This window comes from Mastigoproctus giganteus, chromosome 4, assembly GCF_048544385.1.
Source record: "Mastigoproctus giganteus isolate SK-2022 chromosome 4, ASM4854438v1, whole genome shotgun sequence".
NCBI classification, from domain to species: domain Eukaryota; kingdom Metazoa; phylum Arthropoda; class Arachnida; order Uropygi; family Thelyphonidae; genus Mastigoproctus; species Mastigoproctus giganteus.
Window position 1 is genome coordinate 1,722,602 of NC_143578.1, and position 26,854 is coordinate 1,749,455.

The window sequence follows — 26,854 nt, forward strand, 5'->3', positions numbered from 1 at the left end:
ATCAATAAAAGTTTAATGTTGACAAATGCAAAGTGCTGCATTTGGGTAGCAGTAACATACCAACTGCACAGTACTACACTCATGGTAGTGGAGAATGAAAAAAACCTGGGAATAAGACTGCCAGAGCAGTTCATGGGGGGGTCTTGTCAATGATATACAGGAATTTTGCTAGCAGGGATAAGGAGGTGATTATCCTTTTGTAATGGTGAGGCCACACGTTGAGTACTGCATATAAGTCTGGAGGCCTAATTTTACGAGGGATGTACAGTGGCTGGAACAAGTACAGAGAAGAGCAACAAGATTAGTGAACGAAACAAAGAGTTGCTCTTATGAAGAGCAACTCTTTAGTGTCTGGAGACTAAGCACCTGTGAGGTGATCTGATTGAGGTGTATAATGGTTTGAGCAAGCTCAATGCTGATGAGATTCTTCCTCTTGCTCAGATTACGCACTTGAGGGAACATAAATTCAAATTGAGGACAGACAGTTGCAAAACTGAAGGGGAAATTTGCCTTTAGCCAGCAAGTGGTTGATTGTCAGAACAAACTTCCACGTGTCATTGTAAAGTTCATAGCTTAAATAGATTCAATGAATTGGACAAACTTTTTTCACAAATGGATAGGTGAAATGGGAAGTTTATTCTTTTTTTTTTTTTTTTTTGTACAGTAATGGCAAGAAAGCAACAAAATGTATGATGTAAGAAAGCAGGCTCATACAGTAATGGCTGTTTGAGCTTGCTTTCTTGCATCGTATGCCACTACTAGTGCTAAGTTATAAGAATTTAATCATTAAAAATAAGACAAAAGTAATTGTGTGTGTGTGTGTGTAAGCACACATATTTTTTGTCTGAAACAAGTTTGTCACAGATCATTTCAATTTTTAAAAGATATGATATAGCAATTATTATACTGAATTATTATCAATCTGTTATGATCGGAATGGAACAAATGCATCATTTTTGTCAATATACAGGGTGTCTCAAAAATACATGGCAAAACTTTAGGAATGAGTTCCTCATATGTAGACAATAAAAATATTTTATTTCAACATAGTTCCGGAAATGCTTGGTTCCCAAGTTATTAACCGGAATGTCTTCATCTCCTGCAGGCGATTTTCTTTATCACAAGGTACTGACAGAACCTGGTGGTTTTCCATTTCAACCATGTACTCAAATCAGGAGCAAGCGGATATGCTTTATGTACGATATGCTTTATGTATGGTTTGGCAGACAGCAATGCCCTGGAGGCTCGTCATTTGTACCACGAAAGGTTCCCAGAATGAAGATGTCCAGACAGGAAAACATTTGAAGGTATCCATCACCGCCTTTGTGAACATGAGACCTTTAACACCTTATGCTGCCGACAGAGGATGGCCAAGATCTACGACTCCTGAAGATCTAGAGGGTGGACCAACTACCTGGCCTCCATGCTCAACTGATTTAAATCCACTAGATTTCTTCTTGTGGGACCATTTAAAGTCATTGGTGTATTTGATTCCGGTAGCTGATGTGGAAACTCTCTGCAATCAAATTGTGGCAGGTTGTGAGACAATACGAAACATGCCAGGAACTTGACATTGTCTTTGTGAGTCCATGAGACATCGATGTGGGGCCTGTATTCAGGCAGAAGGTGGACATTTTGAACAATTACTATAAGGTGATGTGAAGTTAAGTGTCATAGACAGACCTTCAAAACTCGGAAACCAAGCATTTCCAGAACTATGTTGATATAAAATATTTTTATTGTCTACATACGAGGAACTCATTCCTGAAGTTATGCCGTGTATTTTTGAGACACCTTGTATATAAAAGCTTGGGTTTATGTTTACTTAATGTGGCATAGCAGTGTTGTTGACTGATGTGCATCTCTTAAGAGAAATTATTATTTGATCAGCATTCTGAATGCCTAATGACTATTGTTACTGATGTACATTTACGATGTTTAAATAACAATCACTAAATAATATAATAGCCAGATTTAAGTGACTTTTAATAACAGAAATATGAATCTTTGGATATGTGTTTGTTTCAGTATTCATTTCTATCATCTCTGTAATATGACTGGTTTAGCAGAAGCCCACCATTTGTAATGTTCATATCTCCCATTTGTGAGAGAAACATTGCTCTAAATTTGAACCATTTGTGAGAAAAACTTTGTTCAAATGGTACTCAGATTAGGATGGAAGTAATAGGTAGTTAAACAGACAAACTGACCTACACAAACCACATGGAATTTAAGGCATGATACATGCGTAACATATATTACAAAAGATAATTAAGAAATAATTTATTATTATTTTTCTTAATTGTGAGCTGAGATTCATTTATTATTTTTTTAAAATTACTATTGCTATGTATATTTCAAAATATGCCACTGAATGCTGTGTATCTTAACAAACTTACTTGATTTACTGATGAGAGTTGCACTATGAATAGAGACATTTTCAAAGCATACTGCCATTTCTTCAAAATTTTGACCTTTAATATGAGCAAAAGCTTTCCAAGCCAAAAGTAAGTAACCAGTTGCAGGAAACAGAGCTCTTCCATCAATGCAGTGTCCTAAGAGAAACCGATCTGGTGCATCATCAGTAGTTACATCAATTTCAACAATTGACTCTGCTGACTGAACAGCATCTTTTTCAGTTTCCCATCTTGGCACAGTCCAGGTATCTGTGTGATCCCACTTGATAACAGGAGAAATCATAGGTGTTCCACGTGACACAGGATATGAGACGGCAGGGTACAGTTTTTCTATCTGAGGCTTCATGCCACTAACATACATCCTAAAATAAATCAAAATTTTAAATATAAGATGACTAAATGAAATATTCATTCTTTATTCTCTCTCTCTCTCTCTCTCTCTCTCTCTCTCTCACTTTTCTTTTTCCCTCCTTGAAGAAAGTTATAATAAAATGAGAGAACTATTATTGGAATGTGGGTAAAGGGAGTCTTTTCAATGCAACAGGTGAAATCAGATATTTTTTACTGTAATCACTTTTCAATAATGGGATAATTTTTCTCGTGAAGACAGCTGAGTGCTAAGGCTTGGGCTTATATGATTTTAATCACTGCATTGAAATACCCTCCCCCACATACACACACACAATCTTATAGTCCTATGCAGTACCTGGGCCATGAAAATGGGGGTGCATTGGATGCAGCACACAAGGGGCCCCTAATCTAGGGGTCCAATAAAAGGAGCCCTCAAAATCTTAACAAATAAATGAGGCCCCTTAACCCCTTTTGCATCAGGGCCTCCAAGTACCCTTGCACAGCCACGTGCAGTACTATACTACACAAAACAAACAACCTATTCTTAGAAATTACAGGCACGTATAATGCTCATTATACACTGTGTATAATGAGCATTATATGTGCCACTTTATTAAGTACACCTACCTAGTAGTGTGTTGAGCCTCCTTTAGCCTTCAAAACAACCTGAATTCGTCTAGGCATGGATTGAACAAGATACTGAAAACGTGCAGGAATGGAGTACCAGGCAGACATGAGTGTGTCACACAGTTCCTTGAGATTCAACGGAGGTGTAGGCCTACAGCGAACAACCCTTTCCAGCTCATCCCAAAGATGTTCAATAAGATTCAGATCTGGGGGACTGAGCGGGCCACTGCAGCAAAGGAAATTCATTATCATGTTTCTGGAACCATTCCATAGTGATTCGGGCTTTGTGCACCAATACATTATCCTGCTGGAGGTAACCATCTGATAAACTGTCAACATGAACGGATGCACTTGGTCAGCAACGATGTTTAGGTACAATGTGGCATTCAGACATGAATCTATGGGTATCAATGAACCCAACATGTGCCAAGAAAACATTCCCCACACCATAACACTGTCCCCACCACCTTGCACAGTAGTCGTCAGACATGACGGGTCCACGGATTCATGTTGTTTTTGCCAAATTCTGAGTCTTACATCAACATGATGTATCAGGAACTTCGACTCGTCAGACCAAGCAACTGTTTTCCAATCCTCGATAGTCCAGTGCTGGTGTTGCTGTGCCCACAGGAGGCATGATGTACAGGTTCATTGATAACAAAGGTATGCGATGTGGCCGTCAGCTGTTGCCCCATTATATACGGACCCATTTGTGACAAAGTGCGACTAGTGATCCGTTGTGATATTTTGTTCTGCACACCAAGGTTGTATTCCAACGTGATGCATGATGACATTGTGGTCCATCTGTTTTCTTGTACAATTCTAGCCATCCTCCTCTGACCTCTCTCTCTCTCTCTCTCTCTCTCTCTCTCTCTCTCTCTCATCAACAAGTGATTTTCTTCCACAGGAGTGCCATTGAGAGGATGTTTTCTGTTCGCTGCACCATTCTCAATACACCCTTGAAACTTTGATGTGTGAAAAGTTCAGGAGAACTGCCGCTTCAAAGATGCTTTGTCCAGCACGTCTTGCACCTACTACCATGCCACGTTCGAAGTCCATTAGATCACTCCTTTTCCCTATTCTTGCTATAGTTTGTACGCTTAACTGATACTAGAATGGTTGTTCTGCTGCATTTATATCCACAACTGTGGTCATGTAACTTGCAACATTGTGGGACAAACCATTTATGTGCACAGCAGGGGTGTAACTAATAAAGTGGTAGCACAGTGTATGTTTAAATGCAACTTTTTATTTTCAAAATACATTATTCAAGCATCTTTCCCAGAAGTGTTCCAGATTTTTAAATGCATAGCATATTCACCTGTACAAGTGAGGCTTATACAACTTAAAAAGATAATAGCAACTTAGGCTATTTATAAGCAACCACAGATAATGATATTTGTCTCTAAACTGAATATAAGACCAAGCCCCACTACTCTTATCTACTCCAGTTTGGAAATTGGTGCTATAATAGTTTGGAAGCTGTTGATGAGAAACACTTCACAAAAACTAAAGAGTTCTAAATATATAGTCATAATAGTAAAAATAACTGCTAATAACAGAATGAACATTCCAATGAACCAAATGCATCATGGTTTAGTGGAACCTGTTGGAAATTTCTACCATATGGTAGTCAAGAGGATCATTCTCTCTCTCCTGACCTTCAACAGTGTTTTACCTCCCCCCTCCCCGACCTTCAACAGTGTAAAACACTGTTGAAGGTCGGGGAGGGGGGAGAGAGAGAGAGAGAGAGAAGTTATGGCTCATTAGTAGTAGAAGTAGTAATAGCAAATGATGTAAGAAAGCAAGCTTATATCTTGTTTTATTACCTTTCATCATATTTAAAAGTTCTGTTAGTGATTGGTTTAGGTCTCTGAGCTGAACTGATGTATTCAACTTGGAATTATTGAAGATTATTATTATCAGATGTAGCGTATCTTTATATTATTGGTATTAACTCATCTTTATATTATTAGAAATAGTTTCATTATCTGTGGCAGAGATCACCTACAATTTTAGATCATAATGAGATCAACGGAATACAGGAATACTTCGCACATCGTGGTTTCGAACAACATGGGTTTCGCTATAGCGCAGTTTACAAATTGAAAAAAAATTAACTGCATTACGCACCAATACATTTGATATGTATGTATGTATTACAATGCCGGCACGTAGGCCAATGCATTATGGATTCAAGGCCACGCTGACTGTTGTCACACCTCCCATTATATACAGACTCTGCTAGCTTTGTTAGATTACTAAACACTCCAGATTCCGAGCGGTGAGGTCGTTGATTGTGCGTAAGCTGTACAAATATTTTTCGCTGTGTATTTTTATTAAAGATTATTTTTTAAAAACATTACACCTTTATACGCAAATATGAGTCGAAAGAAGAAATGTAATGGCGCCGAGTGTTCTTCTAGATCCAAACATCGAACGAGGTATGAAAGTAAGGTAGGCATTGCAAAATGACATTCGATGCTATAAAGAGATGTATGCAGATAAAAAAAAAATAAAAAAAAAAAAGAAAAAAAAACTGTGCAAACTAAGCTGATCAGTTATTTTTCAAAATAAAAATACAGTACATACTTCACTTATATTCTTTTGGTACGTTACTGCAATAAAAATCATTTGTACTGTATTTACTAGTATTTTTCATTTTTATCATTTTAGTTTCTTTTTTTGAAAGAATTTTGTGTGCATCAATTTATAGTAAACAAACACTTATATATTTTTGAAACTTGACCCATATAATCAAATTGTCAGAACGCATTACATTAAAATACATACTAATAACCTGGTTCAAGGTAACACCTGGTTCAGGAAAAGAAAAAGTCACAAAGTGACAAAATACGGTTAGGATGGTCAACAGGAATCCCTCCTTGACTATATACTCATGGATAAAGAGTGACACAGAAGACTAGTGGACGTCAAGGTCATTCCTAGTGTCTCCTTGGGTAGTGATCACAGGTTAGTTGGAGTTTTAAGATTCCCTAAACTGAAGAGGATCAAAATAACAAGAGAGAAAACTACAGGTGTGGAAGTTGAAAGAAGAGGAAAAAGGGGCGATATTCAGAGAAGAGAAGAGTTCAGGAAGGTTGTACCTAAGACAGTGGTAAACTGTTATTGTTATTGTTATTTTGGTTTTTAGGAGCATTAGAAATTAAGGCCATATTGCTCCAGGATATGCGGTGGTCATTCTCTGACCTTTCCGCATCCTCCGTATTTGGTGGTGACGGGCTCGAATCCCAGTCTAATCAAGAAGCGTGTACTATGCACTGCTGCTCCTTCCCACCTGGCTACGGAGGCGCCGCAGTGGTAAACAGCGTGGAATCAGAATGGAAAGCATTCAAAGGCTGTACAGTAGGACTGATAGGGCAGGTTTGTGGAAGGACAAGCAATAGAATGAAATGAAAAGAAACCCCATGGTGGAATGATAGGACGAGAGAGGCTGTGAAAATCAAGAATAATGCATTCAGGACATACTTTCAGAACAGAAATGACAAGAATAAAGAGATATGAAACCATGAAGAGAGAGAGGCCGAGAGGATAGTTAACAAGGAAAGAAGACTGTGGTTGGAAGAATGGAGTGAAACTCTACGACAAGATATTGACAGTAATAAAAAGACACTGTATGGTATGGTGAGGAAAAGAAGAGATGGTGAACAGAGCAAATACTTGATGGATGAGAACCTCCTAATAACCAAGGACGAAGAGATAAGAGGAACATGGAAGAAGTATTTTGAAAATCTGTCGAATGTGCAGGACAGCCAGCAAAAGGGACAAAGGCAGGTTGATCATAAAAGAGGGGATGAAAGCGAAGATATGGAGAGAGAGCAGACAGATTTTGACTTAGAATGATGTAGTACAGGCGTGGAAATATATCAAGACAGGTAAGTCTGCTGGTATGGATGAAATAAATGGAGAAATGCTAAAGGCTACAGGTGAGGCAGGGATAGCGTGGACATACAGACTGTTCTGTAAGAGCTGGGATGAGAGACAGGTGTCAAAGGACTGGAAAGAAGGTTTGTTCATCCCATTGTTCCAGAAGGTGAACAGGAAAAAGTGTTCCAATTATAGAGGCTTCACACTGACATAACATGTGAATAAACTGTATGAGAGAGTGTTAGAGTGGAAGATAAGAGGAACAATTGAAAGTAGGATGGCCGAGGGGAACAGTACGGCTTTAGGCCTGGCAGATCAATGGTGGATCTAATTTTCTGCAGAGGGAACTGATAGAAAAGTGTTATGATGAACACAATAATAAAGAATTATGGATGGCATTTTGGATATAAAGAAAGCATTTGATGCTGTAAAGAGAGCGAAAGTGTGGGAGGTTTTGAGAAACTTGGGGATAGAGGAACATCTTGTGGAGAGAATTGAGAATATGTGCACCAAACAGTGAGCAAAATAAGTGGGTGGGGTTGATGGAGAGCTTCAAAATAACATCAGGTTTGAGACAAGGAGGCGTCCTATCACCACTACTGTTCATAGCTGTCATGAATGATTTGCAATGTAGAGTGGTAGAACAACTTTCAACTTGATCAGATGAAAGTCATGCTCTTCGCAGATGACCTCTGCATATGGGAAGAGAGCAGGGGAACAAGTGCAATGGCAAGTTGATATATGGGCTAGTAGGGCCAATGAATTTCGACTGGTTTTCAGTCAAGAGACAAGTGAAGTAATGGTTCTAAAGAGGAGTGGAGGGCATGATGGATACATTACAATGGAAGGGAAACAGATAAAAATGGTTAACAACTTCAAATATCCAGGAAGCACCATTACAAAGACTGGAGTAATAGATGAAGAAATAAGTAGAAGGATACAAGAGGGTGGGAATTTCTATAGGCAGACAAGAGATCTGATCTGGAATAGGAACATACCCCTGAAGTGTAAGAAGGCTATATATATCAGGCGTATTATGTACCAATTCTGACATATGCATCAGAAACTAGGACTATGAGGAAAAAGGATGAAAGCAGAATTCAGGGGGCAGAAATGAGATTTATGAGAAGCATTGACGGAAAGAGAAGACGTGACAAAGTCAGGGATGATATGATTAAGGAGGGAATTCAGGTTGAAAAACTCCAGAATACAATTGAAATGTCCCCTTTGAAATAGTTTGGACATGTCAAGAGGCTGAACGAGAGGCATTTACCAAGAAGAATGTTTGATTTACAATTAAGGGACAAAAGACCAAGGGGGAGACCAAGAATGAGATGGCAGGATATGTTAAAGACCGATGTCATTAAGAGAGGAGGAAACTGGAGTGAAATCAATGATGGAGAGAAGTACACGGACAGGGCATGGTGGCGAGGCTTCATATGTCGACCCGTGGAACAGCGAAACAATGATAGATGATGATGACTCATCAGATTCATTAAGCCTATAACACACACCTATTCTCATTTTTCCTTACCCAGTGCTTATGTCACACCAAAAAGACTCAACATGCATTGTCCACCAATATCAATTGGATGCACTTCCTTAGATTTTATGTTTCTTAACTAACAGTCTAACCCAGTGGTTTTCGATCGGGGTGCCGCAATGACATTCCAGGGGTGCCACGTAATTTGGGTTTAAGTTATTTAAACTTATTATTATTTTTTAATTTATGTTTATTTCATTATAAAAAGGTATACAGTATCTTTTTAATTTTGTGGTGATCTATTAATTGATGTTTACTTAGTACCTCTATATAAAGAATAAAATTATATACTATATATATAATCTGTATTAAGAAATGTAATTTCTATAATTATATTATTGTAATAAAGATCATATAACATATATATATTTTAATATTTTATATATATATATATATATATATATATATATAGAGAGAGAGAGAGAGAGAGAGAGAGAGAGAGAGAGAGAGAGAGAGAGAGAGAGAGAGAGAGAGAATCGGATCTAACAGGCAGAAAATTGAGTAGGGGTGCCGCAAAATAAAATAAATTACTTAGGGGTGCTGTTATTAAAAAAGGTTGAAAACCACTGGTCTAACACCTCCTCCCTTCCTGTCTTGTCTATCCTTTCTGTACACATTGTATTCCCCAAATTCCAATTCTGCAATGTTTGTGTCTGTGTGAAACCCTATCTCTGATATCCCAACAATATCTGCCTTTGATGTCTTGACTAGCACTTCAAGCTCATCAAATTTATTAACTATACTCCTAGCATTGGTGTACATGCACTTGTTCCTACTCTTAGTTACTCTAACCCAGCCCATGTATTTACTTGTTCCACTATGACTCCCAGCAGTCCTGGAAATCTTCATTACCTTGCTTTTCAGGCTGCTGCTCATTGTAATAGAAGCAGTGCAAGAATCACTTTTGCTTCTGCCTGTGGCCACTTTTAACCTTTTAGTCTGTGTATCCCCCACAAGCTAGCAGTTTTCCGACCCACTTAACACTGCCTTGATAGAATCAGCAAACATTCTTGCACCCTTTCTATTTAAATTTATATCATCTTTTAAGGGCACAAAAGGTGATATAGTTGTACACGTTGGCACTAATGATATTAAGAGTAGGAGACCGGCAGAATTACTTAACAAGTACAGGTCACTGTTGAACAAAAGCCGAGAATTAGGGTTGAATTTGAAAGTGTCTGCAATTCTGCCCAGACACGATAGGAGGGAGTATATGACGAGAGCCTTGTTGATCAATTCGGCCCTGGAAAGATTGTGCAAGGCTCAAGGGGTAGAATTTTTTTCAGCCTGGACTGTACTTGTTAACAGGAGAGATTGCTTCTACAGGGATGGGATACACTTAAATAGAAAGGGTGCAAGAATATTTGCTGATGCTATCGAGGCAGTGTTAGGTGGGTCGGAAAACTGCTAGCTTGGGGGGAGACAAAGACCAACAGATTGACAGTAGCCACTGGCAGAGGTGAAAGAGATTCTTGCACTGCTTCTATTAGAATGAGCAGAAGCCTGGAAAACAAGATGCATGATATTTCAGAGACTGCTGGGAGCCATTGCGGTACAAGTAAACACATGGGTTGTGTTAGGGTAGCTAAGAGTAGAAACAGGTGCAGGTATACTTGTGTGTACACCAATGCTAGGAGTTTAGTAAATAAATTTGATGAATTTGAGGTATTGCTCAAAACATCAAAGGCAGATATTGTTGGGATATCAGAGACATGGTGTCACACAGATATAAGGGATGCAGAACTGCAATTTGGGGAGTACAACGTCTACAGAAAGCATAGACAGGATAGGAAGGGGGGAGGGGTTATGCTATTAGTTAAGAAACACATAAAAACCAAGGAAGTGAAGCCAGTCGACATCGCTGGACAGTGCAGTGTTGAGTCAGTTTGGTGTGACATAAGCATTGGGAGATCAAAATTGTGAGTAGGAGTGTGCTATAAGCCTAATAACTCTGATGAGTATAATAAGAAACTGTACAGGGAAATAGAGTGGGCCAGTAAATCAGAGAGTCTTATAATGGGAGATTTTAATTTCCCAGATATTGACTGGAATTTGGGGACTGGTCACTCACACACTAGCAGGGCTTTTGTGGATTTATTGGATGATTGTTTTCTACATCAGCATGTTCGTGAGGCAACAAGAGGGAGTACTACTCTTGATTTGATTATCAGCAGTGATTCTTCATGCATTAAGAATCTGCAGATAAATGAACCACTAGGTGGCAGTGATCACAGTGTGCTGAAGTGGGATTTACTCAAAGAGGTAACTACCATTAGGGGTAAAGGGAAGGGTTATTGCTTCCGTAAAGGCGACTACGATGGACTGAGACAGTATTTAAATTCTATACAGTGGGACCAACTGATGATGTTACCAACAGCAAATTCAAAATGGGAAGGATTCAAAGAACTTATCTTGGAAGCTACTAGGCTTTACATACCAACTAAGAAATATTGTTCAAGGTTTAGGCCGAAATGGATGTCAGATGAACTAGTGAGGCATATGGCAGAGAAGAAAAATGCAAGGGATACTTACAAATTAACACATGACACAGAAGCCTATGATAGATACAAATTGATATGCAACCAAGTTACAAAGGAGGTTAGGCAGGCGAAGGCAGATTACGAGAAATCCTTGGCAAGGGATGCAAAGAAAAACAGCAAAGAGTTCTTTACTTATGTAAACTCTAGAAGGAAGGGGATGAATCAGATTGGTCCACTTGATATTGATGGGTCAACTGTTGATGACCCTGCTCAAGTAGCTAACAAACTAAATGAATATTTTGCATCGACATTCACACATGAGCAGTTATTCAGCAAGGGGGAATGCCAGAGGTGTATTCAACTCTAGCAGTAAGCTAGAGAATCTTGAAATAACTGTGAGTAAAGTGGAGGAGAAACTGTTGAAGATAAACACAAGAAAGGCACCCAGGGTGGATGGGATCTATCCAGTTATATTAAAGGAGGCAGCAAAGGAAGTAAGCAAACCCTTAGCTATAATTATGAGAGCTTCCTTGGACTCAGGGGAGGTACCCATAGACTGGAAATGTGCAAATGTGACCCCAATTCACAAAGGAGGATCAAAGACTGACACAAGTAATTATAGACCTGTGAGCTTAACTTCTGTTCCAGGAAAATTAATGGAGGCACTGGTTAAAGAAGCACTGCAGGATCATTTAGACAAGAATTCAGTTATAGCTCGGACACAGCATGGTTTTGTTAAGGGGAAGTCTTGCCTGACCAATTTGATTGGATATTATGATGCAGTCACAAAAGAACTGGATGCAGGGAATAGCTTTGATATTATATACATGGATCTTAGAAAAGCTTTTGATACTGTTGCACATGGAAGACTGCTACACAAATTGGAGCAGTGTGACATTGGAGGCAAATTGCTGCTATGGATAAAGGGGTGGTTGAGGGGGAGAAGACAGAGTGGTAATCAATGGACACTGCTCATCGTGGACTAATGTTATTAGTGGAGTCCCTCAGGGCTCAGTGTTGGGTCCATTATTGTTTTCTGTATTTATAAATGATATTGATGATGGTATATCGAGCTTAATGTCCAAGTTTGCAGACGATACAAAGGTTGGCAGGGTTGTCAAGGACACTACTGACACTACTCAAAGAGGTAACTACCGTCAGGGGTAAAGGAAAGGGTTTTTGCTTCCGTAAAGGGGAGTACAGTGGTCTCAGACAGTTTTTAAATTCTGTACAGTGGGATCAACTGACGATGTTACCAACAGTAAATTCTAAGTGGGAAGCATTCAAGGAATTAATCGTGGAAGCTACTAGACTTTATATACCGATTAAGAAATATCGTTCAAGGTTTAGGCCTAAATGGTTATCAAATGAACTAATGAGACTCGTGACAGAGAAGAAAAATGCATGGGATGCATATAAATTATCAGGTGACGCAGAAGCCTGTGGCAGATATAAGCTAGTCTGTAATCAGGTCACAAAGGAGGTTCGGCAGGCGAAGGCGGATTACGAGAAATGTTTGGCAAAGGATGCTAAGAAAAACAGCAAGGATTTCTTTACTTATATAAACTCTAAAAGGAAGGGGATAAATATGATTGGTCCACTTGACATCGATGGTTCGACTGCTGATGATCCTGCTCAGATAGCAAACAAACTGAATGAGTATTTTGCATCTACATTCACACGTGAGGAATTATTACAGTTTGAAAATGGAAGAAGGTTATCAAATTGTAGCAGTGTGCTTAATGATTCTGTAATAACTGAGAGCAAAGTGGAGGAGAAATTGTTGAAGTTAAACATAAGAAAGGCACCTGGGGTGGATGGGATCTATCCAGTTATTTTAAAAGAGGCGGCAAAGCAACTAAGCAAACCCTTAGCCATAATTATGAGAGCATCCTTGGACTCAGGGGAGGTTCCCACGGACTGGAGATGTGCAAATGTGTCCCCAATTCACAAAGGTGGATCGAAGGGTGACACGAGTAATTACAGACCAGTTAGTTTAACTTCTGTTCCGGGTAAAATAATGGAGTCACTGGTTAAAGATGCATTGCAGGATCATCTAGACAAGACTGCAGCAATAATTCAAACACAGCATGGTTTTGTTAAGGGAAAGTCTTGTCTGACAAATTTGATTGGTTATTATGATGTGGTCACAAAGGAACTGGATGCAAAAAATAATTTTGATATCATATACTTGGATTTCAGGAAAGCTTTTGACACTGTTGCGCATGGACGACTACTGTACAAATTGGAGCAGAATGGTATTAAGGGTAAGTTGCTACAATGGATAAAAGGATGGTTAAGTGGGAGAAGACAGAGGGTGGTAATCAATGGGTGCTGCTCTTCGTGGACTAATGTTATTAGTGGAGTCCCACAGGGTTCGGTGTTGGGTCCACTGTTGTTTTGTGTATTTATCAATGATATTGATGAAGGTATATCAGGCTTAATGTCGAAGTTTGCAGATGACACAAAGGTTGGCAGGGTTGTTAATGACAGTAATGGCAGTGTGCTACTGCAACAGGATCTAGATAATTTGGGCAGATGGGCTAAGAAGTGGCAACTGAAGTTCAACCTTGACAAATGCAAAGTACTGCATATGGGTAGAAGTAACCCCAGAGAAACGTACCAACTGTGTGGTACTACACTTAAGGTGGTAGAAAATGAAAAAGACCTGGGAGTAATTGTGCAGTCAGATATGAAGTTTTCTGAGCAATGCAGACAGGCTGCTAGGGCAGGTCATGGGGTTTTGTCAATGATATATAGGAATTTTGCTAGCAGGGAAAAGGAGGTGATTGTCCCTCTGTATAAGGCAATGGTCAGGCCACGCCTTGAGTACTGCGTACAGGTCTGGAGGCCCCATTTTAGGAAGGATGTAGATTTGCTTGAGCGTGTACAGAGAAGAGCAACACGATTGGTGAGGGGAATAAAGGGATCCTCTTACCAAGAGAGGCTTAAGTTCTGCAAATTGCAGTGGCTGGAGACTAGGCACCTGCGCGGTGATCTGATTGAGGTCTATAAGGCCTTGAATGGGTTGAGCACGCTGAATTCTGATGGGATCCTCCCACTTGTTCAGAATACGAACCTACGGGGACATAAGTTCAAATTAAGAAAGGACAGATGTAGAATAGATGTGCGGAAATTTGCCTTTAGCCAGCGGGTGGTTAATTGCTGGAACAAACTTCCATCTGTCGTTGTGGAAGTTGATAGGTTAAATAAATTTAAGGAGGAACTGGACAGGCATTTGGAGGGAATGGTGTGATTTTTTTTTTTTTTTTTTGGCTGATGCTGCATAAGCTCCTACACTTGCTTTCTTGCATCATGTGCCACTACTATTACTACTACTACTACTACTATGCTGCTGCAACAGGATCTGGAAAGGTTGAGCAGATGGGCTGAGAGGTGGCAGATGAAGTTTAACATTGACAAATGTAAAGTACTACACATGGGAAACAGCAACCCATCAACTCTGTGGTACTACACTGACAGTGATAGAGAATGAAAAGGACTTGGGGGTGGTTGTGCAGGCAGATATGAAGTTTTCTGAGCAGTGCAGACGGGCTGCAAGAGTAGCTCATGGAGTATTGTCAATGATATACAGGAATTTTTCCAGCAGGGATAAGGAGGTGATTATTCCCTTGTATAAAGCAATGGTCAGGTCACACCTAGAGTACTGTATACAGGTCTGGAGGCCTCATTTAAAGAAGGATGTAGAGCTGCTGGAACGAGTACAGAGAAGGGCAACAAGATTAGTGAATGGAACAAAGGGGTGCTCTTACGAAGAAAGGCTTAAGTTTTGCAAATTACAGTGTCTGGAGACTAGGCACCAGCGAGGTGATCTGATAGAGGTGTATAAAGCCTTGAATGGTTTGAGCATGCTCAATGCTGATGGGATTCTTCCTCTAGCTCAGAATAATCACCTGAGAGGGCATAAATTCAAATTGAGGAAAGACAGATGTAGGATGGACATGCGGAAATTTGCCTTTAGCCAGCGGGTGGTTGGTTGGTGGAACAGACTTCCATCCCTTGTAGTGGAGGTTGATAGCCTAAATAAGTTTAAGGCTCAACTGGACAGGTATTTTGAACGAACAGAGGGGTGAAGTGGAAGTGGGTTTTTGTTTTTTGGCTGATGCTGCATAAGCTTGCTTTCTTGCATCAAATGCCTCCACTAATGCTAATGCCATAGTGTACCCAATCCCTGTAGAAGCAGTCTCTCCTATCAACAAGCACAGACCAGACTGGAAAAAAATTCTACCAATTGAGCCTTGCACAATCTCTCCAGGGCCAAATTGATCGACAAGGCTCTCATCATATACTCCCTCCTATTATGTCTGGGTAGAAAAGGAACACTGAGTACCCTTCTTTGTGCAATGAACAGTATTTGTTTAGTATTTTTTTCTTATTTTACTGATGTAGAATAAGTCTACTTCCTTATACCATTTTATCTAATTAATATCAATTACAAATAGTAATTTTAAGTTCTTAGAGAGTAAAGAATAGGTTTTTATTGTGATAAAATAAAATTATGACAGATACATAAAAATAATAATTAAAAAATAAAAAAGAAATACCTTCCAATTGCAGTAAGCAGATAATTTATATTGTCTTCGTTTCTCTTCATTAAACCTATGAATTCACACTTTGGTCCTAAAACCCTTTTAAGAATAGCTTGTAGCAAATGATGAGGTGCTATCTCTATGGTAATTGCATTTTCTGGTATATGTTGTAAGGCATCCATGAATAGGACTGGAGATATCAGATTGTTCACAAGATATGCGGCATCTGCCATCTTGGCTACTGGTTCATTCCACCTCTCTTGTGGAACAGATGAACTAATCCATCGAGAAGAGCGAGGTTTAGGGTGGGTAATGATCTAATGGGGAGAAATATAAAGTTAATGTAAAAATTGGCTTAAATCTACATTATAACATAAGTAATTTTTACACATCATTGTTTTTCCATACAAAAAAAAAAAAACAAAACAAAAAAAACAGCAAGCTCAGACTTTATTTTATTATAATTCAACAACTGCTCATCTCAGTTGCCCAATTATTCACTGTATGATTCCTTTCGCCTCAAAGGTGGTACTTGTGCATATGTCTGTTCCAATACCCTATGAGAGACTTAGTAATTTGGAATCTCCTCTTTTTGATCTTCTCTGACTTAAAATCTCTCTACCTCATTCTGTCAAATTCATCTGTTGTCTCTACCGTTCTCTTTGAACTTTGGGGACACAAGCATTAGTGGTGAAGTTAGAAGAAAGAGAGCCATCTACTATCATCATTCAGTGAGCGATCAGAAAGAAAACTAAATAACCAATTACAAAACACAGGTGGCAAACCATAAGATGGTAGCTTGTTTAGAAGACCTTTATGCCAAACACGATCGAAAGCCGTTGACATGCCAAGAGCAACTGCTCTTGATCAGAAGGAAGGTTTCTAGGTAGTTTAAGAGTTGGCAGTTAATTGATTTCTCCATTACTTTAGAAAGAGTAGAAGTAATTGCACTGGGACGATAATTGGATGGGAGGGATTTGTCAACCTTTTTAGGAACTCTCTGGATATGAGCAAATTTACAAGCAGAAGGAAAAACACCTTTGGAATAAGAAATGGCAAAACGGCGGCAAAAAACAGGAGTAAGTTCAGGAGCACAGGTTTTGAGAACAAGTGGAGAAATACTATCAGAACCTGGAACTTTTTAGCATCAAGATTCATCAAAATCCTTCTGACATCCTTTTGACGGAAAACCACAGGAGGCATTGAATGGAGCATGTTTGGAATGGTGGGAGGTGTTTTACCAAGATCATTAATACATGAGTTGGAAGAAAAATGGGAAGCTAACAGGTCAGCTTTATTCTTGGCCGAAGTGACAACAGAACTATCTGGTTTTGACACAGGTGGGAGCAGAGATGGGCAAAAGTTGCGGCCAATAGCTTTGGCAAGAGACCAGAATGCTCGGCTACCATTAGGGCAAGAAGCAAGTTTTCTACTTTTAGCCAGTTCAAAATCTAGTTTGGACTGATTAATGATTGCTTTACAATTGTTGCGAGCTTTGGTGTAGGCAGAAAATGAAACTGAAGAATTGGAAAAAGCCAATTACGATATGCAACATTCTTCTCTTGAATAGCCTTAGCATATTTATTAGAAAACCAAGGTTTAGATTAAGGACGAGATTTTAAAGTGGAGTGTGGAATAAAGGATTCCATTCCCACAAGAATAATTTCACCCACGTAATCTGAGCACACGTTGACATCAGAAGTTTTGAAACAATAATCCGACCAAGGAAAAGAAGAAAATGTCGCAGGTCATCCCATTTTGCATTCTTTTAATGCCAAACAATATGAGGTTGAAAATAGCCATGAGATAAATGCTCCACTGGAGAAGAGACAATCACCAAGTTGTGATCTGAGGTGCCTAAAGGACCATCACTTCGACAGTGTACTTAGAAGGGTTGTTTGTGAGAAAAAGTTCAAGAATGTTGCCTGTATGGTTAGGATTGTCCGGTATTCTTGTAGGTAAATGAACAATCTGTGCAAGGTCATTAATAATTGCAAAAGCTTCAGCATCTTGATAAGCTGGGTCGGTGTGACTAGAAAACGGAAGCCAGCTGGAGTTATGAACAGTAAAATCACCAAGGAAAATTACTTCACTGTTAGGAAAGTTGGACTGGAGAAAATCAAGTTGCAAAGAGAGGAAGTCAAAGAGCTCCAAGTGATTAGTGAAGTTGGGAGACATCCTCATTGTGCCAACAGGTGAATTTGACATAATGAGGTAGAGAGATTTTAAGCCAGAGATGGTCAAAAAGAGGAGATTCCAAATTACGAAGTCTCTGACAGGGAATATCAGAACAGACATATTCACAAGTACAACCTTTGAGGCGAAAGGAATCATACAGCGAATAATTTGGGCAACTGAGTTGAGCAGTAGTTGAATCAACCAATAACTGATATTCTGTCAGAAAAAGTACATGGGGTTTGGCAGACTACAAGTGGGAATGGACGTCGTTGAGATTAGAATTGATACCATGTATATTTGTGAAATGAATTAGGAAATGTTTGGGAGGTTGAGATCTTTTCGCAGATAAGCTTACTCTATTAGTTTGACAATTCATGGTGTATTCAACAGTAAGAAAAGGTGGGGGGGGGGGGAATGCTGTATCAAATAATGAAATTTTTGGATAGGGCATACACATGGTAAGAATATACCAAGATCCTTGACATAATGAGGCCTCAACAATGCCCCTTGCATACACACACACTCGGATTCCCTCCAGTCACTGACATGATCTGGCTTTGTAGAGATAGCAAGATTATACACTAGCTGATCCGGAAGCTTCCTAAAGAATTACCAATAGGTTCAGTGCAGTGTACGAACTAGCGGCCAGCCTGTGAACACCGTTTTAGAGCTGTACCCTCGAAATGTACGGAAGATTGGATCTCGGCATGATGTTCATCATAACCTCAAAAGTCGTCAGTTATACTGAATTACAGAAGAGATGGGGAAGAGTTGATCAGAAGTTAGCTCTGGAGACTAAACATGGGTTCCACCACTTCAATCCTCCAATAAACAAATTGGTGGTATTGCACTGGTTGATAAGAGTCATCTACCACCTAGTACGGCCTCCGTAGCCAAGTGGGCAGGAGCGGGAGTGCAGTAGGACACGCTCTTTGAGTAGACCGGGGTTCAAGCCCCTGACTGCTGAATACGGTCAATCTGCCAACCCGCACTGGACCAGCGTGGCAGATTATGGTCCATTTCCCTCAACATGAATTGTTGAGGAGGCTTCCATCCTGCAGTGGGTTGATAATGGCTGCACTTTACATTTTTTTTTTTTTTTTTTTTTTACCACCTAGTATTGTATAAATCCTGGTAAAGTATATCTGGTTTATACTTTTTCTAAATAATTTTTAATTTATTTTCAAAAAATCAGATTTTTCTATTCAGAAATATTTTTAAAAACACTTCTGTTTATACTTCGGCATGAGCAATTTATCATCTTAACAATAATTAACTGCAACAACTAACTGTTTTAACACAAACTTTATAAACAATTCTTAACTGTCATTTTAACAATGAATACAATTTAGCCCGAGTCCACTAAAACATGTAATTATGCACTCTCAACACTAGACTATTTGGCTAAATTACTGAATTTGGAAAACAAAAATATTGTGTGTGTTTGTGTGACAAAGAGGTGGGGGTAGGCAACACTACTTACTAAACAGGCATAGTAGCCATGGAAGAAAAGCATCTTAATATTTTTATATCCCACAAAAAAGGATTCTTCTGATCCTATGCTTATCTTTGATGACACTCTGATTTCTAGGCAAGATCATATATCTCTATTGCGGATTAACCTGACTTCTAACCTTTCTCTCTCAGCATAAGCATATTACAAATATTGCTTCCTCTACATCTAAAAAATCAGGTTTTCTCTTTCACTCTCAGCATTACTTTTCTTCCAAACAGCTATTCACTCTGTACAAATTGCAAATCCACCCTACCATATAATATTGTTCCCACATCTGGGGAAGTGCCCTCAAAACCTCTCTCACAGGTTTCTAGATTCCATTCAAAAGAGGGCAGTTAGGTTAATAAATGATTCATCTCTAACAGAATCTCTTCACTCTCTGTCTCACAGATGTTCTGTTTCTGCTGAATGCCTTTTCTACAGATACTTCCATGGACTCTGTTCTTCTGTCTGAATTGGCTTTCTATAATTCCAGTTCTCTCTTCCTAAGCATCTGAGCATGTGCCACAACCAGTCAACACTCTTTTATTGTCCAACTTCAAACTCGCTGAACCAATTTTTTTTTCTTCCTCATTTATTCATTCAACTTCCATTTTCTGGAATAACCATCCTTCATACGTATTTCCTGAAAATTACAATCTACTGAAGTTCAAGTCTAATGTCAACAAATAGGTTCTTTCATCTTCTCAACCTGTAACCCATGCATGGTACTAAGTACTACAGGCTCTAATACCTTTCGTGTTTGGGGTTTTCATTAAAAAAAAAGCACAAGAAAATTGGTGTGTTAACATTAGCAAGAAGATAAAATAAACATTGAGAATATAAGACTGATTAAAATATAAAATAAATAAAAATTCCTATCAGGCATTCAGATTATTATGGAGTTATGCTACACGAAAATTGCAGTTTATTTTATATTTTAGTTTATATTACTTGCATTATTTCATTAGGGTGATGATCCCAACCTTCAAGTAAAATTTCATTTATATGGGATAGTTTGGTGATATATATCTCGCAAAAACAGACTCATAATTCATATATCATAATTTATACAGAAAACACTTAAAAAGTTCAAATGTTTTTAGTTATTAATAAATAATTTAAATGCCTTTGGAAATTTACAATGTAAGAGCTTTTTTTTAATTAATAAAAAATTAATTTTGGAAGTGTTACTTAGTTTGTGTTGTTTTGATTCACAAAACAATTGCTAACATGATCTCCATTTATTAATGGTTCCTGATTTACAAATTATGAAGTGTCAGTCATTATGAGGACCTGAAATATGAAGAAAGTTCCTTTCAAATTTCCTTGCACATATTCCATTTTTCCCAGATTATTTGTTTCACTATTCCACAGTATTTGGTCCACTGCTCCAGATTATATGGTCCACTGCTTCAGATTATTTGCTCCATTTGCTCCAGATTATCATAGCGTGTGTGTGTGTGTGTGCACGCGCTGTGTATATATGTATCTATACCTATCTGGGGTATAGTGATGGAAGAGAGCAGAGAATTGGTAGCCATCTTTGGGCACAGCTGTAAGACTGGAAGGAGTTGGGTGGAATGCGAAATTACTGTTAATATGAATTGCTACTGGAAAATATGGGAAAGAGGTGTATAAATTATCCCAGGTGATGTGTTACTAGATCAATGATACTTGTATATGCATATACACACATTCACACAAACACAAAAACTAAACAGAATTAGCCCTACCTTTTCCAATGCTGCCTTAAGTGCAGAGGCTGCTGGACGAATGTAGCTACTGTGAAAGGCATATCCACAACTGTCAACTTCGCGAGCAAATATATTTGTTGCTTTAAGCTCATTGACAAACTCCTCGATTTTCTTTTTGGGACCAGATATTGTAATGGAATCTTCAGCATTACGACATGCTGCAAGAACACCATCAGGAGCTTTTTCTTTAACTTGCTCCCATGTTAATCCTTAAAAAAACAAATTAAAATATTAAAACACAATCAGTATTCTAGAATAAAAATGATATCTTATTTATTTCTTTTCTCTCAAAAAACAAAGCAAAAATGGCATGTTTCAGAACATAATGAAAACAAAAGATTCTTTTAACACATTCGCTGACTTTTATATTTGCAAATATGTTTTATGTGTGTTTTTGGGCACTAGAACAAGCAGTTCTTTTAGTAAATGGATTTCATCTGTTAAAAATCATCACTCCAAGTAATGCCAGCAACTGTTGTTTGTATGAGATTCAGCATACACATATAATTCATCTTGAATAAAATTCTATTTCAATATCAGATGACATTTTATAAAGAGCTGATTCAATGTCATCAGCTTCAACGTTCTATCCATCCCTGTTCCATTTCAGTCCTGATGTTCTAAGCTGTGGATCCATTATAACAACCCTTCAGGGTAAAATTAAAGATGATGATTTGTTTTTCACAAACTAAAGAATTAAAATTCAGCAAGCATAATCTTCAAAAAAAATTTTACTTTTTCTTCATGTGGAAAATAGTAGTAGTAGCAGCATGTGACGCAAGAAAGCAAGTGAATGAGCTTATGCAGCATCAGCCAAAAGAAAAAAAAAAAAAAAAAAACACACACCATTCCAGTTCCTCCTCAAATTTATTTAACCTATCAACTTCCATAACGACAGATGGAAGTTTGTTCCAGCAATTAATCACCCGCTGGCTAAAGGCAAATTTCCGCACATCTATTCTACATCTGTCTTTTCTTAATTTGAATTTACGCCCCTCAGGTTCATAATCTGAACAAGTGGGAGGATCCCATCAGAATTCAGCGTGCTCAATCCATTCAAGGCCTTATACACCTCAATCAGATCACCGCGCAGGTGCCTAGTCTCCAGCCACTGCAATTTGCAGAACTCAAGCCTCTCTTGGTAAGAGGGATCCCTTCATCCCCCTCACCAAATCTCGTTGCCCTTCTCTGTACACGCTCAAGCAAATCTACATTCTTCCTAAAATGAGGCCTCCAGACCTGTACACAGTACTCAAGGCATGGCTTGATCATTGCCTTATACAGATGGACAATAACCTCCTTTCCTCTGCTAGCAAAATTCCTATATATCATTGACAAAACCCCATGACCTACCCCGGCATTGCTCAGAAAACTTCTTATCTGACTGCACAATTACTCCCAGGTCTTTTTCATTTTCTACCACCTTAAGTGTAGCACCACACAGTTGGTACGTTTCTCTGGGGTTACTTCTACCCATATGCACTACTTTGCATTTGTCAAGGTTAAACTTCAGTTGCCACTGCTTAGCCCATCTGCCCAAATTATCTAGATCCTGTTGCAGTAGCACACTGCCATTACTGTCATTAATAACCCTGCCAACCTTTGTATTATCTGCAAACTTCGACACTAAGTCTGATATACCTTCATCAATATCATTGATAAATATACAAAACAACAGAGGACCCAACACCGAACCCTGTGAGACTCCACTAATAACATTAGTCCACGAAGAGCAGCACCCATTAATTACCACCCTCTGTCTTCTCCCACTCAACCATCCTTTTATCCATTGTAGCAACTTACCCTTAATACCATTCTGCTCCAATTTATACAATAGTCTTCCATGCGCAACAGTATCAAAAGCTTTCCTAAAATCCAAATATATGATATCGAAACTTTTTTGATATCATATGATATCATTATTTTTTGCATCCAGTTCCTTTGTAACCACATCATAATATCCTATCAAATTTGTCAGACAAGACTTTCCCTTAACAAACCCATGCTGTGTCTGAATTATTGCTGCAGTCTTGTCTAGATGATCCTATAATGCATCTTTAACCAGTGACTCCATTATTTTACCCGGAACAGAAGTTAAACTAACTGGTCTGTAATTACTCGTGTCACCCTTCGATCCTCCTTTGTGAATTGGGGATACATTTGCATATCTCCAGTCCATGGAGACCTCCCCTGAGTCCAAAGTTGCTCTCATAATTATGGCTAAGGGTTTGCTTAGTTGCTTTGTCGCCTCCTTTAATATAACTGGATAGATCCCATCCACCCCAGGTGCCTTTCTTATGTTTAACTTCAACAATTTCTCCTCCACTTTGCTCTCAGTTATTACAAAATCATTAAGTATCCTACTACAATTTGATAACCTTCGGCCATTTTCAAACCTTAATAATTCCTCATTTTTGAATGTAGATGCAAAATACTCATTCAGTTTGTTTGCTATCTGGGGCAGATGGAATCTATCCAGTTATATTGAAGGAGGCAGCAAGGGAAGTAAGCAAAAACCCTTAGCCATGGGAGCATCATTAGAATCAGGGGAGGTACCCGTGGACTGGAGATGTGCAAATGTATTCCCAATTCACAAAGGGAGTGCAAAGAGTGATACAAATAAATATAGACCTATTAGTTTAACTTCTTTTCCCAGGGAAAATAATGGCTCACTGGTTAAAGAGGTGATGCTGGATCACCTAGACAAGCGTGCAGTAATAGTTCAGACACAGTATGGGTTTGTTAAGAGGAAGTCTTGTCTGACCGATTTGACTGGATACAGCAGGCCCCCATTATAACGTGGTTCACTTTACGCTGATTCGCTATAACGCTGTCACAGATCACTATAACGCTCTTTTACAGATTACATTTTTGGCATATTTAATGAAATCGTTTCATTTGATGGAACTGATAGCTTGAAAATGAATAGCAAAATAGCATTAAAATGTTTCCCATGCCGACTTCAGAAATTGCCCCACGCTCAGTGAAATCTTCTCGCACAATAATTTAATTGCAGTACAGTGACTTGTTACGTAGTTCTGAGATCAACATTTTAAAAAATTATCAAGTATATTGCTCGTAATATTTGCATTATATGCATTTATCCGAAGTCTAGTCATCACTCAGTACCGTATTAGACATCGTGCGAAACAGACAGTTTACTTGAACATTGTATCATAATTAATGCAACCAACGCAGTTACATTTTCAAAGAGTTAATAATGGCCGATAAGAATAAAAAAGCAATGTCTGAGCGCAGTACGAAAACTGTAAATATAAGAAAAAGACTGAATTTGAAAATTAAATTAGACGTTTTGAAGCGAATCGATTCCGGTCAAAGACAAGCGGATGTGTGTCATAATTTAGGACTTGCAAGTTTAACTGTAAGAACAATTATAAAAAAAAAATAAAGAATTAATTTTAGCAGTGGGAAAGATAGCTGTTCCACTGCTCACAACTAAGGCTAGACCGGCTATTAGGATTGAAATGGAAAGACTTTAATTTTATTGAAGATAATATCCAATGCAGAATTCAGTTAAGTTAAATATTAAAAAAAAAAAAAAGAGAGATAGAGATAGAGATTAGCCAATATGATGATCTGAAGAAAACTCACCTAAAAAAAAAAAAGTGGAACCATTTAAAACTAGTAAGAGCTGGTTGAATAGATTTAAAAACCAGGGAGAAGCCGCAAGTGCAGATTAAGGGCCGAAACTTTCAAAAAAGAACTTGTTAAAATTATTGAAGAGGGGTATTATGTGTTATACTTCTCAACAAGTTTTTAACATAGATGAAGCAGGACTTTTGTGGAAACAAATGCCTAAAAGAAGTTTCATATTGAAAGAAGAAAAAAACATGCCAGGTTTCAAAGCGGCGAAGGATCAGTTGACTTTATTGTTGCGTGGTAACACTGCGGAGGGGGGGAGTTTAAAATTAATACCCCTTTTAGTTATTTGGAAGAGGGCTAAAGTTCAATCCAAAATCGACACATTTTTCATGATTAAATTCATTAATTAAATTAAATCAATTTAGATCAATTAAATTCACGATTTTAATTGGAATTTTAAGTTTAATTTTGATACGTAAGTAGTTACCACATAATTATATACGTATGTAATGCAGAATATGTTATGTGTACAAATATTTGAATATTAAATATTTTGACCGACATTTGTGCATCTTTTCACTACCATTTATTACTGATTAGGAAATATCCTATGGCACCGACCGCAACTCACAAATACATATGTTACCTTATGGGAATGTGGCGCTCGCTTAGTGCGGATTCACTTAGCGCTCTGTTTTTATGGAACGAATTATCAGTGTTAAGTGGGGGGCAACTGTACTATGATGTGGTCACAAAGGAACTGGATGGAAATAATTTTGATATCATATACTTTGATCAGGAAAGCTTTTGATGCAATAGGAACAATTATAAAAAAAAATAAAGAATTAATTTTAGCAGTGGGAAAGATAGCTGTTCCACTGCACACAACTAAGGCTAGACCAGCTATTAGGATTGAAATGGAAAGACTTTAATTTTATTGAAGATAATATCCAATGCAGAATTCAGTTAAGTTAAATATTAAAAAAGAGAGAGAGAGAGAGAGAGAGAGAGAGAGACAGATATAATGCAAGAAAGCAAGCTTATGCAGCATCAGCCAAAACAAAAACCTCCCATTTCACCCTTCCATTCGTTCCAAATGCCTGTCCAGCTCAGCATTAAATTTATTTAGACTATCAACTTCCACAACAAAAGATGGAAGTCTGTTCCACCAATCAACCACCCGCTGGCTAAAGGAAAATTTCTGCACATCTATTCTACAACTGCCTTTCCTCAATTTGAATCAATGCCCCCCTAAGGCTCTTAATCTGAGCAAGCATCCCATCAGCAATCAGCTTGCTCAACCCATTCAAAGCCTTATACACCTCAATCAGATCACCTCTCAGGTGCCTACTCACCAGGCGCTGCAATTTTCAGAACTTAACTTAAGCCTTTCTTGGTAAGAACACCCCCTTTGTTCCCCCTCACCAATCTTGTTGCCCTTTTTTGTACTCTACTAATAGGTTCTTTTACTTACCTACTAGTAGAGTTCTTTGTACTCTACTAGTAGGTACTCTACTCAGGTTCTTTATCTGAGCAAGAGGAAGTTGTACATGGAAGACCTGTACAAATTGGAGTGGTATGGCATTAAGGGCAAGTTGCTGCAAGGGATAAAGGCATGGTTGAGTGGTAATAAATCTGTATCTTACTACTCAGTGGGTAATGTTATCCAATCCACGTGTTGGACAAGATTTTACAGCTCCAGCAAATGCTAGGTTTTTAATTATATTTAGCTCTTTTATTGACTTAACTGTTATATTAAATTATTTTCTATAAGTAGCTTATAGACCTAGTCAAGCTCCTTGGTTTATTTGGAATTTAGATAGCAAATTTGAAGTTAATTAATGCTTAGTGTCCGTAGATTTACTGGATTTACTGGTTGAAACTTGGCGCCATTGTTATACAATACAACGTAGTAGATAGCGAACTAAATAGCGTAAGGTTTAATGTAAAACAAGATAGCGAAAA

The 26,854-nt window shown here is 38.3% G+C and overlaps 1 protein-coding gene across 1 annotated transcript in view; it reads right to left on the reverse strand.

Moving 5' to 3' along the window:
• FASN1 (Fatty acid synthase 1) overlaps window positions 1–26,854 on the reverse strand; it is a 371,433-nt gene that overhangs the window by 211,117 nt on the left and 133,462 nt on the right. Inside the window, exons 11-13 of the mRNA XM_090372546.1 lie at window positions 21,266–21,495; window positions 15,872–16,173; window positions 2,400–2,779 (exon numbers count right to left, since the gene is read on the reverse strand). Of these exons, the coding sequence (XP_090228672.1) occupies window positions 2,400–2,779; window positions 15,872–16,173; window positions 21,266–21,495 (912 nt within the window). The remainder of the gene's footprint in view (window positions 1–2,399; window positions 2,780–15,871; window positions 16,174–21,265; window positions 21,496–26,854) is intronic.